A 15,117-nucleotide genomic window follows, 5' to 3' on the forward strand; every position below is an offset into this window, starting at 1 on the left:
TTGAGGACCCTGTGAGGGGCAGGAGGGCTGAGTGGAGCCTGCCACCTCTGAAACATACTAGTGAGTACTGTGAGGACATTCTTAATCTTCCAGTCACATCACATGGAAGTGTGTGTACATTCAGGGACTAGAAAAACAATGTGAAAAGAAAAGACACAGGCTGTCTAGGATATTGTATGAGCACCCTACCCTCTAAGGAAGCAATCTTTATTTGCATTTTGAGGGAATGAACACATGAAAAATGCTCAGACAGGCTGACATAATGCTCAGTCCCTTTTTAACTGACTTCCTGGGAAGAAAGTCAAAGACATTGGGAAGCAGAACAATAGAATACAAAAACATAAATCACCTATGATTCTCACTGGTAAACAATGTGGCCTAACTGCCACCATTCCCAAATTCTCAAGTGTCTTTACTTAAGGTAAACACTGAGTAAACAATGCCAAGCTATGTATCTGAAACAAACGTGATGCTGTGTACACTGGCCTGTGTGCAGAGAAGGAATTTTGGTCAGACCATGACGAGAAAAGGCAGATGATTATATGGAATCAAGCACAATTCCTTGACTAGGAGCAATTTTACTGGCAACACTGACTGTATGCTAATTTATTTTTCTTCCCATCCCTAAAGGAGCTCAACAGATAGCAAACAGATGCAAAACAGAGAATATTGTTTACCAGGTTATTTCAGTGCAGCCTGTGGGGAAGGACACACGGCTGGAGTGAGGGACCCTCAGGCTGTGTTCCCCAGGGTTCCATATGTTGTGCAATGGCTATTTACAGAAGGATTGGATAAAATAGTTAACTACTAAAGGTATCCAAAAAAGGCCTGAGAAAATCTGGTTAAAATGTGTATCATAACCTTATATTGCTACTGATGGGAGTGGTCATTTTTATCTTTTAAAAATAATAAAAAGATTCTGTTAAAAAATATATTTATCCAGAAAGATGTTGATCTGAACTCTAAAAAGCAATGAGGAATCATTTTTCCCTTTTAATTACAGAGCTACTGAGTTCTGCTTGTAGCTCCCTTTCTAATTTCAAGTCTACTCTTTCCTCTCAAGTGAGCCTAGGGCATGCAGTGGGGTCTTCCCAGGCTTCTGCATGGAAATATTTCACCAGAGAAGGCATGGAACACACAACTTGGTTTGGTTCTATGCTGTTTGGTATTTTTGGCCAGCCTGCCTGCTGCTTTGAGAACAAGCCTCAGGTTCTCCTAGCTGCTCCTTCAGGGCCGGGATTAGCTGCCTTGAATTTAGCCTGGAGGGTCCTGCTCTCAAAGGAACTGCCTTTACACATTCAAATCAGATCCCTCAAAAAGCGGAGTGAGGTGGTTTGAAACTATTAGTCATTTTTAAGGCTAAGGCAACATCTGTGGTCATTTGTATATCTTAATTTGATGCAAATAGTTAACCCTAATGTAAAATAGATCCTGTACATCTCTCCTCTTTAACTTTAGCTGGGGGTGGAGGGAAAGGATCAAGGTAGAGAAGGAGGACTAGTGGTAACTGTCCTAGAAACCCTGGGTAAAGGTAAAAATGAAGGAGTAGGTGACGTGGATCATCCATTTCTTTGGTGAGCTGTAAAGAAGTGTCATAGATTCTCAGGAACCACACTCTAAAAAGGCTGCTGCTCTCATATATAAAAGCACCCTGACTCTGCAATAACTTGTTTTGTTATCACTCCTTGATAAAAATTAATCTACAAACCTGCAGGGTTTGGGGTTTTTGTCTAAAGCTGGTAGTAAAAATGTGACCTGCAAGCCAATATACCTAATGGAAAGTGATGATGCTCCCCTCCCCTTAGCCTGGAGATGGGGCCTGCCAGTCCCCAGCCCTGCCACCAGGGAGCACGATGGATGGGCCTGGAGTCCCTGGTTCTGCACTTGGGCACGAAGACGGGGGCAGCTGCATCTGCTGCGTACATGCGAAGTGCAGTCCCTCGGCCCCGGGGCACTGGTGACACCGTGCTGGCATGCAGCCCATGGGCAGGGGTCTATTTCTCAGTGAGCGATAACTGTAAGACTTGCTGGAGCTCCGCCTCCTCCTCCCGGAGCTGGAGCTCCCGTTCCTCCAGCTCCTTGGCTGAGAGCTCCATGGCCAGCTGCAAGTCGCTATCAAAACGGTTCATCTCACTGGCAGCACCAGGGCACAGGGTCTCCGAGCTGGTGAGAAGGCTCTCCTGGATGGCCCTGGGTTGGAAAAAGATGGGAAGAAAGAAAATGATTACCGTCATTATCACAGCAACAACTACATTTCTTTGCTGCTTGCCAAGCACGTGCTATATCAGGCCTTTTACATGCACTCTGTGGGCATGCTGCCCTTCAATCCCACAGATGGGGGATGCAGGTGCTGGGCACAGGTAAGAAACCCAAGGCTCAGAGAGGTTAAGAAACCTGCCCAAGATCACCAGCTACTCAGTAACAAGGCTAGGAACTCAACTGGGATCTATTTTAAAGCAAAACCCAAGTTCTTCAATGGGTTCTCATGTATCTAAAGCATATGAAAATGCTTCATAAAATGGATCTTTCTGGTCCTCTGTTTTAAAAATTAGATAATCTAATCATCCCAGTAGCTCTTTGCCAAAGTCTTCTCATCCTTCAAGTTGTATAAACTTCCCACTGAGGGCATCTAGACCCTGTGTGATCATATGTTCTTTGTAGAGGCTCAGGCTAATAAGAAAACATTTCTTAAGTGCCTTTCTGCCACGGGCACTAGCCTCTGAACTAGTCAGCAGTTGTGTCACCTGTTCCCAGAGACTCAGCTACCAAGCGTTTAGGGCTCTCACAATGAGTAACTGACACAGGAGGAAGCAGGAAAGCCGACACTTCATCAAGCCTCTCGACCAGGCATGATGCTGGCACTAAGTGCCTGTGTCAACCTTGGTTTAACCACCAAGAGTCTCATCAATTACCTCTCGTACTGGGCATCATAGGTGTGTGTGTGGCTGATTCCCCCATTTGGAGCTGGTCCTGAAAGTTCCTAGAAAAGACAAATGTGATGGATGAATACCTCCTATAGGTGTTGTACTGATAAATGAAAACAGCAAGAACAAACTAGCAGTATTTACATACCCACTACTGATAGTGCTGTGTGCAAAACAGGGGCTTTGGTTATATCAAAACTGACACCTACATGCTGGTTAGTATATGGTGCCCTACCCTGATTAACAGCCACAACCTACTGTACTTGACACAGAGTCAGTCTACTGAAAACAGCTAACCTTGGGCAAAGTTTAAAGGAACAAAGCAGGTAATTCTTTTAGAGCAAGATTAGAATACATAATTCAGTATTTGTCATCTTTGACTTTGGCTACTACCCTTTGTAAAATTTATGCCCAACACAGTTTATGCAGATACTGTGGGGAGGTTGGAAGGTTGGGGGGGAACATGTTCATTTCCATAGGAAAGGAAAAGCATCCTGGCCTAACAATGATGTCCAGGGGCCAGGTCTTCTCTCAGGAGGTCTCCCAAAGGGAATATGCCAAGTTTGGGGTCTGGTCCTTGGCCCAATAGCCTCAGAAAACTGAACAGCTCTACGAATGGGTCTATGGAAAGTGGAGGGCATGGGGGTCTCCATTACCCAACCTCTGAAACTCAAGAATAAAACCAGAATGCCAAAAATATGAGCCAAAGGGACACTGGAATGTAGGGACCATTCTCAAGGCTTTGCAGCTCATTTGGGCTGGGGCTGCTTCACTGAAGGATTCCCAACACCTGGCACAAAGCAGGCACTCTGCTGAGTGAATGATGGAAGGAAAGAAGAAACCAATGAACAGCCAGGAGCCCATATCACACCAAAGAGCAGTGGAGAAGATGCAGGCCCACCCTCCAAGGGCCAGGAAGCCACAGGAGGGAGAGGCTGGGGGAGTGGACAGAAGAAGAGGACCTTAAACCCTGACTGTCACGAGCAGATGAGGCCTGAAGGAAGAGCCACAAAAGACAAAGGCAACTTTTTATGCTGTTCTCACCTACCCATAGCTCTATTTTTAGCTAGACTCAACAGAATAAAACATTTGAGTATAAAAAAAAATTAATCAAGAATCAACCACCATCTTCATCACATACTCACTACAGAACCACACTATGATGATCGGCCTTCCTTGGGCAAGAAGTAGGGATTAAGATCCACATACCTTCCTATGAGACTGTCAACACAGCTAATATTCCAGAAAAATGTGATGCTATAAACTAGCATGAATTGACTGTTTCAGTACTAGAAAATTATATTGCACACTCCAGAATATTACATGGCTTTTCACCTGCGTGCACATCAGGAAAAGGAAAGGGAGGCATCCTGTGGGTGGTGCTGACGGGGGCTACACAGATGCCTCCTATGATAAGCTTCTGTAAAAGACTGGGTGTACCACATACAGTGATGTCTGTAAATACCACAGATACGCCAAGCTTGTTAGGTAGCACGAGCCTCTCAGGTTAGCTCAACACTGAGGCCAAGCGGGAGGGAAAGCCCCCCCCCACTGCCGTTCACCCTGACAAACCCACCTGGCTGCTGCCGGACTCCAGCAGGCTCTGCTGGATGGCAAACTGCATTATCTCGTAATCTTCATCTTGCAAGTGCATGTTTCTGCCGTTGTCTTGAACGTGGTAAGATTCAGGAATTTCAAACACAGACTGATCTACCTCAAAATCTGTGACAGGGGAAGCTGAAACCCAGAGGTGGCAGTTCAGTTGCTTGAGTCAGTAAAATAATTTCCACTTCAAATACAGCATTTAAAATTTATAAAAACATTTTAAGTAAAAAAAAAAAAAAAAAAAGGATTAATGAATAGTCTAAATTCATAATTATTGAAACTGGAAAAAGAAGAATAAACGAGGCCCAAAGTCAGCAGAAGGAGGGACATAATAAAGATCAAAGAAGAAATACATAAAATTGAAAAGAATAAAACAATAGGAAAAAAAATCAATGAAACCTAGATCTGGTTCTTTGAGAAAATAAACAAAATAGATAAACCCCTAGCCAGACTTATTAAGAGAAAAAGAGAATCTACACACATAAACAGAATCAGAAATGAGAAAGGAAAAATCACGAAGGACATCACAGAAATACAAAGAATAATGAGAGAATACTATGAAAAACTATATGCTAACAAACTGGATAACCTAGAAGAAATGGACAACATTCTAGAAAAATACAACCTTCCAAGACTGACCAGGGAAGAAACAGAAAATCTAAACAGAACAGTTATTAGCAGTGAAATTGAATCGGTAATCAAAAAACTACCCAAAAACAAAACTTCCGGACCAGATGGATTCACCGCTGAATTTTATCAGACATTTAAAGACATAACACCCATTCTCCTTAAAGTTTTCCAAAAAGGGGAAACTCATTCTATGAAGCAAGCATCACTCTAATACCAAAAACAAGGAAAGACACCACAAAAAAAGAAAACTACAGACCTGATGAACATAGATGCAAAAATACTCAACAAAGTATTAGCAAACCGAATTCAAAAATACATCAAGAGAATCATACACCATGATCAAGTGGGATTCATCCCAGGGATGCAAGGATGGTACAACATTTGAACATCCATCAACATCAACCACCACATCAAAAACAAGGGAAAAAACCACATGACCATCTCCATAGATGCTGAAAATGTATTCAACAAAATTCAACATCCATTCATGATAAAAACTCTCAACAAAATGGGTATAGAGGGCAAGTACCTCGACATAATAAAGGCCATATATGACAAACCCACAGCCAACATCATCCTTAACAGTGAGAAGCTGAAAGCTTTTCCTCTAAGATCGGGAACAAGACAAGGATGACTCTCCCAGCTATTATTCAACATAGTACCGGAGGTCCTAACCATGGCAATCAGACAACACAAAGAAAGAAAAGGCATCCAGATGGATAAGGAAGAAGTCAAACTGTCACTATTTGCAACATAAAAACCCCTAAAGAATCCACTCCAAAACTACTAGAACTAATATTTGAATTCAGCAAAGTTGCAGGATACAAAATTAATACACAGAAATCTGTGGCTTTCCTATACACTAATGATGAACTAGTAGAAAGAGAAACCAGGAAAACAATTCAATTCACAATTGCATCAAAAAGAATAAAATACCTAGGAATAAACCTAACCAAGGAAGTGAAAGACCTATACCCTGAAAACTACAACATCCTTAAGAGAAATTAAAGAGGATACTAACATGGAAACTCATCCCATGCTCTTGGCTAGGAAGAATTAATATTGTCAAAATGGCTATTCTGCCAAAAGCAATATACAGGTTCAATGCAATCCCTATCAAAATACTGACAGCATTCTTCAACGAACTGGAACAAATAGTTCTAAAATTCACATGGAACCACAAAAGACCCCAAATAGCCAAAGCAATCCTGAGAAGGAAGAATAAAGCAGGGAGGATCTCGCTTCCCAAATTCAAGCTCTACTACAAAGCCACAGTAATCAAGACAATTTGGTAATGGCACAAGAACAGACCCATAGACCAGTGGAACAGAATAGAGTGTCCAGATATTAACCCAAGCATACACGGTCAATTAATATATGATAAAGGAGCCATGGATATACAATGGGGAAATGACAGCCTCTTCAATAGCTGGTGCTGGCAAAGCTGGACAGCTACATGTAAGAGAATGAAACTGGATCACTGTCTAACCCCATACACAAAAGTAAACTCGAAATAAATCAAAGACCTGAATGTAAGTCATGAAACCATAAAACTCTTAGAAGAAAAGATAGGCAAAACTCTCTTGAATATAAACATGAGCAACTTCTTCATGAACATATCTCCCATGGCAAGGGGAGACATCAAACTAAAAAGCTTCTCTACAGCAAAGGACACTATCAGTAGAACAAAAAGGCGTCCTACAGTATGGGAGAATATATTCATAAATGACATATCCAATAAGGGGTTGACATCCAAAATGTACACAGAGCTCACACACCTCAACAAACAAAAAGCAAATAATCCAATTAAAAAATGGGCAGAGGATCTGAACAGATACTTCTCCAAAGAAGAAATACAGATGGCCAACAGGCACATGAAAAGATGCTCCACATAGCTAATCATCAGAGAAATGTAAATTAAAACCACAATGAGATGTCATCTCACATCAGTTAGGATGGCCACCATCCAAAAGACAAACGACAACAAATGCTGGCGAGGTTGTGGAGAAAGGGGAACCCTCCTACACTGCTGGTGGGAATGTAAACTAGTGCAACCATTGTGGAAAGCAGTATGGAGGTTCTCAAAAAACTAAAAATAGAAATACCATTTGACCCAGGAATTCCACTTCTAGGAATTTACCCTATGAATGCATCAGCCCAGTTTGAAAAAGACATATGTACCCCTATGTTTATCGCAGCACTATTTACAATAGCCAAGAAATGGAAGCAACCTAAGTGTCCATCAGTAGATGAATGGATAAAGAAGATGTGGTACATATACACAATGGAATATTATTCAGTCATAAGAAGAAAAATCCTACCATCTGCAACAACATGGATGTTGCTAGAGGGTATTATGCTCAGTGAAACAAGCCAGGTGGAGAAAGACAAGTACCAAATGATTCACTTATCTGTGGAGTATAAGAAAAAAGCAAAAACTGAAGGAACAAAACAGCAGCAGACTCACAGAACCCAAGAATGGACTAACAGTTACCAAAGGGAAAGGGACTTGGGGGCAGGGAAGGGAGGGATAATGGGATAAGGGAATTAAGGGGCATTATGATTACCACACATAAGGTGTAGGGGTGGGGCATGGGGAAGGCATTATAGCACAGATAAGACAAGTAGTAACTCTATAGCATCTTACTACACTGATGGCAGTGACTGTGATATGAGCTATGTGGTGGGGACTTGATAATTGGAGGTATCTAATGACCACAATGTTGCGCATGTAATTATATATTAATGATAGCAAAATTTAAAAAACTTTTTTAAAGGATTAAAATTATTAAAATCAGCAGTTTACTATGTGAGAGATTTTGAGGAAGGACAGTTTTGACAGGGAAGTATCCAGAATATTGCCTTTCTGTTTTTGCCTTGATTTTTTTAAATAATAAAATTAATTCATAGTCTTAAGAAAAAAAATACTGAAGACTGAAAAATGAAAAGTAAAGCTTTCTCCCCCTAGAGCATTTATTTTCTAAATTCCAGAGGTAACCAGTGTTTACTTTTGTGTGGCCATTGAGGAATGTGATGCATATTTGTGGGTGTGAGCATGTGTGTATATATATAGTCACATCATTGCATCTTTTTATTTTTTCTTTTTTATGAAATATAGTTAACATTAAAAAGTATATGAAATACCTGTAAACTTAAAATAAAAATGAGAATAATGAAACAAACGCCTGTGTACCCTTCAACTAGCCTAAGACAGAACACTGTTTTACCACACGCACAAAAAAAAAAAAAAAACTGAAAAAAATTTTAATTATATTTCTATACACTAGCAATGAGAAACTGGGAAGTAAAATTAAGAAAATAAATCCATTTACAATAGCATCCAAAATATTAATTGGACTGATGGCAAAGGAGCCTGAGGAAATTTGGGAGGATGACAGCAATGCTGTACATCTTGATCATGGTGGTGGTTACATGGGTATATACACATGTCAAAATGCACTGAATGTCACACTTAAAATGGGAGCATTTTACTGTACACACAATATACTTCAATAAAGTTTTTTAAGAATATGGTTTTTCTATGTGCTCCATATCGCTAATCATCAGGGAAATGCAAATTAACACCACAATGAGATACCACCTCACACCAGTTAGGATGGCCAACATGGAAAAAACAAGAAACAACAAATGCTGGTGAGGATGTGGAGGAAGGGGAACCCTCCTACACTGCTGGTGGGAATGTTAATTAGTTCAATTGTTGTGGAAAGCAACATGGAAGATTGTCAAAAACTAAAAATAGAAATACCATTTGACCCAATAATTCCAATCCTAGGAATTTACCCAAAGAAAACAGATCCCTAATTCAAAAAGATATATGTACCCCTATGTTTATCACAGCACTATTTACAACAGCCAAGATATGGAAGCACCCTAAGTGTCCAAGATATGGAAGCACCCTAAGTGTCCATCAATAGAGGAATGGATAAAGAAGATGTACATATACACAAAAGAATACTATTCAGCCATAAGAAAGACACAAATCCTACCATTTGCAACAACATGGATGGAGCTGGGGGACATTATGCTCAGTGAAATAAGCCAGGCGGAGAAAGACAAGTACCAAACGACTTCACTCATTTCTGGAGTATAACAAAGCAAAACTGAAGGAATAAAACAGCAGCAGACTCACAGACTCCGAGAAGGGACTAGTGGTTACCAAAGGGGGGTTTGGGGAGGGAGGCAGAAGGGGATTAAGGAGAACTGTAATTCACAATCACAATATAGGTCGGTCACGGGGAAGGCAGTACAGCATGGAGAAGACAAGTAATGACTCTATAGCATCTTACTAACCACAATGTTGTTCATGTGAAGAACCTTAGGAGATTGTATATCAATGATGCTTTAATTTAAAAAAAAACATAGCCATTAAAAAAATACGCTTTTTAAAAAAAAGTTAGATCATACATATTCTCTTGTTTTTCACTTGATCTAAAACTTTCATTCAACACAGATAGCTACTTCATAAGATACTCTGATGTCAAGCTGAATTTGCAGTATGATGGAATGTATGAATTTTTTTTTTTTAATTACAAAACCCAACTTTTTTTTTACCTGAATCAGCCTGGGTCCCTTCCACATTTTGAGATACAGTTTCTTCAGCAGTGCTACAGCCATTAACATTTCCAAACGTAATCCGTGCATTTAAGACATGAAACAAGGGAATTTCTAACAAAATAAAAGCTTTTATAAGTAAACTTTACTAAGAATAATAATGCCATCATTTATTGAGTGCTTACTATGCTAGGACTATTCCAAATACTTTCCAGAAGTATGACTTCATTTGATCAAAACAACCACCTCAATACACAGATGGGAAAACTGAGTTTCAGAGGGTAGGCAACTTTACCTAGATTACAGTGAGTAAATAAGTGATCAAGCCAGGATTCACGAATGTGTCATGAATATAAAACTATCCAAACTTTCAGTTTCTCACAAGAAATATGCATTGTATATGGTTATGTTACTAAAGGATCGTAGTATAAATTAACTTCCTCAAAAACTAGCAGTAGCTTAAAGCCTCACTTAAGTAAGGTTTGAGAGTAAAACAAAGAATGTGTCACATTTTTATGCCTTTTTACAGGTGTCAGCACCATCTGTAAATAGAACTAATGGTTAGGAAGTCTATTTTGGATACGCAAAATGAACCAAGAATCACGACACCTCTTTAAATCAAATTAAGCTTGAGGATAATTGTGACCTCCTTTACATGTACTGCATGCCACTTTTGCCTCAAGTGCTCAAATTTCCTGAAGCACATTCTGCCACCCACAAAAATGGGCAGAACCTACAAGTGCTCCTGTGGTTTATTTAACGATACCTATTTTGATGGGAAATCCAGGTGGGAATTCCAGTTTGATGAAATCTCTCAGTCTTGCAAAATGAGCACTAGTTGGGGCCATTAGATCAATGATGGGAATGACCTGTTCCACGAGAGAGAGGGGAAACTCCTCACACATCCACAGCGTTGCTTTAAACCTGCAGGATTTGACCAAGACAAGACTGAGGCCATCTCCACCGTGCACGGAAGATGAGTTACTTGTATGCAGTAGGCTAGACCACCAGCTTCCTTACTCCAGTCTTCCCTGTTATCTGATGTCTCTTAATTCAGGCTGTGGAAGGAGTAGAGCCAGGAAGAATTCCGATTGCCCAGAAATCTGGCAATTGCGAAATGGCTTGCACTCTAACCACCCCCCCTACAACAGCCTGAACTGACAGCAAGCATGAAGAAACTGACAGCTGGCACAGACCACCCAGAATTCTTAGCAGTCTACATTCTGTTTTGAGAAGGGCTAATAAGATGGGCAATCCACTGCTAGCTTTTATCAGATAAAGTAACTTAAACATTATTTTTAAAGGAAGGGGACAGAATAATAATTGTACACGACTTCCAAACAAGAATCTAAGTTGAAAGTAGCCACTGTGTCTTACTTTTGTGTTCTAATCATCAGCTCCTTTGGCCTTCCGATGTCCCTGTCTTTCAGATCAAACTCTTCATTAAAGTACTCATCAGGCGTGATGGCTGTGGGGTTGTTGGCAGTGGCACATTCTGTGGTGAGGTCCTGCCGAGCCAGAACTCAGGGGAATCAGAAATGCCAAGTGATGCTCATAGTGGAGGCCTACGGGCACTCAGTCTCTGAGGTGAATATGTTAGCCAGCTACACATCAGGAAGTTCTAGTCATTAACTCTTTTTTTACTAAGTTACTGCACAGAACAAGAAAATTGACAAAGGTGTTACCAAACTACATGGCAAGTCTAATGGATTTCTCCATTTCAAAACATTTGTCCACTCTCCTTTGCATTTTTTATCTCCTGATTATAGAAAAGAAAGAGAGAAATATCTGAAAGCACCTGAGATCTGGAAGACTTGGGGTTTAAGTCCAGCTCTGTATTTCTCTAGCTTGTGACATATTTTCTGACCCTCGGTGATACCTACTGTACTAACTTCATGTAGTAATTGTGAGAATCAAGTCCAAAAATGCTCATTAAGGTACTCTGTTAAAATGTAAAGTCCCGAATGCTTCTAAAGTTCCAGTTTTACAGAGAAGTTGTAGTTCATAACATGAGAAAGCATCTTATTTATAATCACACCCCACTCTAAAATCTTTATTTTTAGAGACACACTCATTGAATTCTTTCCTCAAGAATATCTTGAATTCCAGCTTGGGAATGCTCTTTAGCCTTTTCAAAAAGAGTGGCCTGTTTGGGGTTCTGTAAACACCATCACAAGCTCAGAAAAGTCATCTCCTTTCTTTGAACCGTGCTGAGAGCTTGTTGTTTCAACTTACCCCTTGAGCACCAAACTGGTGTTCCACAGTTCCCAGCAAAGATTCCAGTGGGTTCCTGTCCGCTACAGAGGGGGCAGAAGTTTAATGTCTAATATTACACCTTCCTTATGACTACAGAAAAAGATTCTCATCCTATTTTAAAGTTTCTGATCCAATCTACCTACATTAGGAAATCCATTTATGGACAGGCTGATAAAATCATTCACAATAACCATCAGTTAATTTGTCCTTTACAGGACACTTTTTTTCCTAGGATCTCTAGATAAACAACAGTTATAATAATTAAAGCAGAAAAGTAGAAAGAGTTTATTTAGCTTTGGGAGTGAGCCAGATCTGGATTCCAGTCTCACCTTGGCTCGTCAATACCCATGTGTCCTGGGACTCAGTTTCCTCATTTGTCAAACTGGAGTAACAGTAATAGTGGTGTTGGTGTTGGCAGTTAACAATTACTTTATGCCTACCACATACAGCATGTCCTGTCCTAAAGGGTCACATAAAATAACTCATCTAATCCCCCCAATAACTCTAAGGAAGTTCTGGCAGCACCTCCATTCACTACTGAGGAAACTGAGGTGGAGGGCAGGTAACCACAAGACCACAGAACTGCCACTGACAGAGCTGGGATTTGGCAGCCACATACTAGAAAGGTTTTAGCTCAGAGCCCAAGTTCTGTACAAATGTTTCATCATGACAGTCTGGACTAAATCACTTATTCCATGACAAATAGTCTCCAATATCCTTGTCTACTTTTTTGAAGGAACCCAACAATTGCTCATAACACATAATCAAGCCCTCGAGAATGGCTTTAATTATAGCTGAAGCCAACTATGGGGAAATACCTCCAAGAATGAGTCAGACTAATGAAATGTTTATAAAAGGGAAGTTAGGGTTAGGATCAGCATGACCCAATCACAGTAACTCCCAAACTTAGCAGGGCCAACAAAGGCTCTCTCGTGGCCAAAAAGAAGTCAAGGAAGATTACCTTTGTATCTCTTTTTCTCTTCCTCAGTCAGATGTTCTGTCCGTATTTTGGTTATCACACTCACATTGTTTACTGTGTAAACCTTGAGAGACGTGTGCAAAAGAAAACAGTGACACAGGGGATCAAAACTCATAAGATAAACATAGCAAGAGCAAGAATGCTGAAGCAAAAAAAAAAATGCCAGCAAAATAAAAATGAGAAATGGTTAACAATCATTAGGATCCCTCAGAGAAAATACGCAAGCTATCAACTTAGAAATGCATCAGCAGTTACTTGAAAAGCATCTCTGACAGTTTTAAATCCCGAGAAGCTACAGTGATAGGCTCTGTCTTCCTACCTGCCCTTGTTGCTAAATACTCCCAAATTCCTGCAATTGAGGACTCCCAGCTGTATTTCTAATAAACTAAGGTCCTCAAACCTGCACCGTGTATACTTCTACTGACTTGTGGTAATCTTATAATAGGATTTAGACAGCCATCTGTTTGGCGGAAGGAAAAAGGAATAAACACAGGTTCTCCATACCTATAAGATTTAGAGAAGACCAGCAAGTCACTCTTTAAAAGGTGCTCTGCATATTGACAAAAATTATTTTAACATGCCAGAGTAAATGCTCTGTTTTCAAGGTTGACTATGGAACATGGGGGTCTGAAAGTCAAGCACGGTAAACAGAATTAGCAGTGTGTGCCATACATGGATTCCCAGTGTTCAAAGATTCAGGAAACACACGCAGCGCTGGAATGGCTGTTTCTAAATGTGTCTTGCTGAGCATGACGTAAGCTTTCTTTGCTTGCTTGCTCAGAGGTCACCAGAGGATCCTGCGGTGCCTGGCTCCATCACTGTGAGCCACCAATCCCTGCTGGACTGCGGGGTTAACAGAAGGCCAGGAAACAGAGCTTTCCAGCTGACAAAAATGCCAGCTGATCGACTGACTGTCATCTCTTCTATGACAACTATTCTCTAAATTCACTGATGTCACATAAGTGGGCTCAAAAGCTACTGGTTACAATGTGGCTGGCTAAACAAATGGAGACTCCTAAAAGCTACAATATTTTTTAAACCACTTACATTATTTTAAAAAAGGTGAACAAGCATGTGAAATCTAATCCTTTTTTTTCCTTTAAGAAATTAAAAGTTGTCACTCCTACTGAGACAACTAGTGGTACCTGTGCTCATTTCCCTACCACATTATTTCTCTTTGATAACTAGAGACCTCCTTAGGACATGCTATCCCGTTTTCTGAGAGTCAAATTAAGATAAAAATCCAAGCGAGATACACTACACAATACTCCCCAGAGCATCTCCATGGCACAGATGCATGAAAAAAATCTGAATAGACTCCTCATTTGCATAGACGCTAAATAGCTATATTAAATCTTATTTTAAGAGTTTCCTTTTACCTTTGCTTCGTAACCATTAACAACTTCTGCTTTATCTGTCCTCCAGCCCCAGAATCCGGATTTAGTTCTGATAAAAAGTGAACACCACAAATTTCTACATGTACAATATGCCATTCAGATTTATCCCTGCAGCCTTTATAGTTTTTTTCCCCCAGCTTAAGTTAGTGAAGGACACTTGGAAATTATAGTCCTATTGTCCACAAAAGGATGTTATCAATGACAGATGGCTTAAACATCTCCCACCCACCTCCCACAGTACTTAATCAATTTGCCTCACCCCTGGCATAAAAAGCCTCCATTCTTGGCTTCTTTACAAAACCTGCCAGCATAGGCGACAAAGGTCATGACATTTATTGGACAGCTGTCCTAAAGAAGTGACTGAACATGACCAACGTCCAAGCGCTCGCCTCAAGGTGGTATATGGGTCAGAAAATATATCTGGGTCATCTTAACTGGGCATGGATGTCAGTGGCTCTTTCCCCACGAGCAGCTGTATCTCAATCAAGGAATTCTTAGAACAATGAGACGAGACCATCCTGCTTCTTGGGAATGAATGGGTGGGGTAGGAACTCATCACATGGCAAGTTGCTCAGAGAAGCCATTAATGCCTGCAAAATGGCTTGGGAGTCATGCGTTTTATCAAGTTGCATGCAGCACAGGGAAAGGGTATTAAAAGCAGTTGGTCAGCCCAGCCATCAAACCCAGGTCTGTAGAACTGCTTTTAGCGTTGCCCAGCATTCCAGCAGCCGATGCAGCGCTGGTGAAGTGCCCG

The 15,117-nt window shown here is 40.6% G+C and overlaps 1 protein-coding gene across 2 annotated transcripts in view; it reads right to left on the bottom strand.

Annotated features, from left to right (window-relative positions):
- Positions 1–172: 172 nt before the first annotated feature.
- The window catches only part of ANKRD13A (ankyrin repeat domain 13A), a 32,617-nt gene continuing 17,672 nt past the window's right edge, over positions 173–15,117 (bottom strand). For both annotated transcript variants that reach the window (XM_036904061.2, XM_036904062.2), the window contains 9 exons: positions 14,346–14,412; positions 12,949–13,030; positions 11,967–12,028; positions 11,109–11,239; positions 10,498–10,655; positions 9,732–9,845; positions 4,501–4,661; positions 2,913–2,980; positions 173–2,190 (listed from right to left, as the gene is read on the bottom strand). In XM_036904061.2, the coding sequence (XP_036759956.1) occupies positions 1,995–2,190; positions 2,913–2,980; positions 4,501–4,661; positions 9,732–9,845; positions 10,498–10,655; positions 11,109–11,239; positions 11,967–12,028; positions 12,949–13,030; positions 14,346–14,412 (1,039 nt within the window). In that variant the 3' untranslated portion in view covers positions 173–1,994. The remainder of the gene's footprint in view (positions 2,191–2,912; positions 2,981–4,500; positions 4,662–9,731; positions 9,846–10,497; positions 10,656–11,108; positions 11,240–11,966; positions 12,029–12,948; positions 13,031–14,345; positions 14,413–15,117) is intronic.

Source organism: Manis pentadactyla, chromosome 14, assembly GCF_030020395.1.
Source record: "Manis pentadactyla isolate mManPen7 chromosome 14, mManPen7.hap1, whole genome shotgun sequence".
In the NCBI taxonomy this organism is placed as follows: domain Eukaryota; kingdom Metazoa; phylum Chordata; class Mammalia; order Pholidota; family Manidae; genus Manis; species Manis pentadactyla.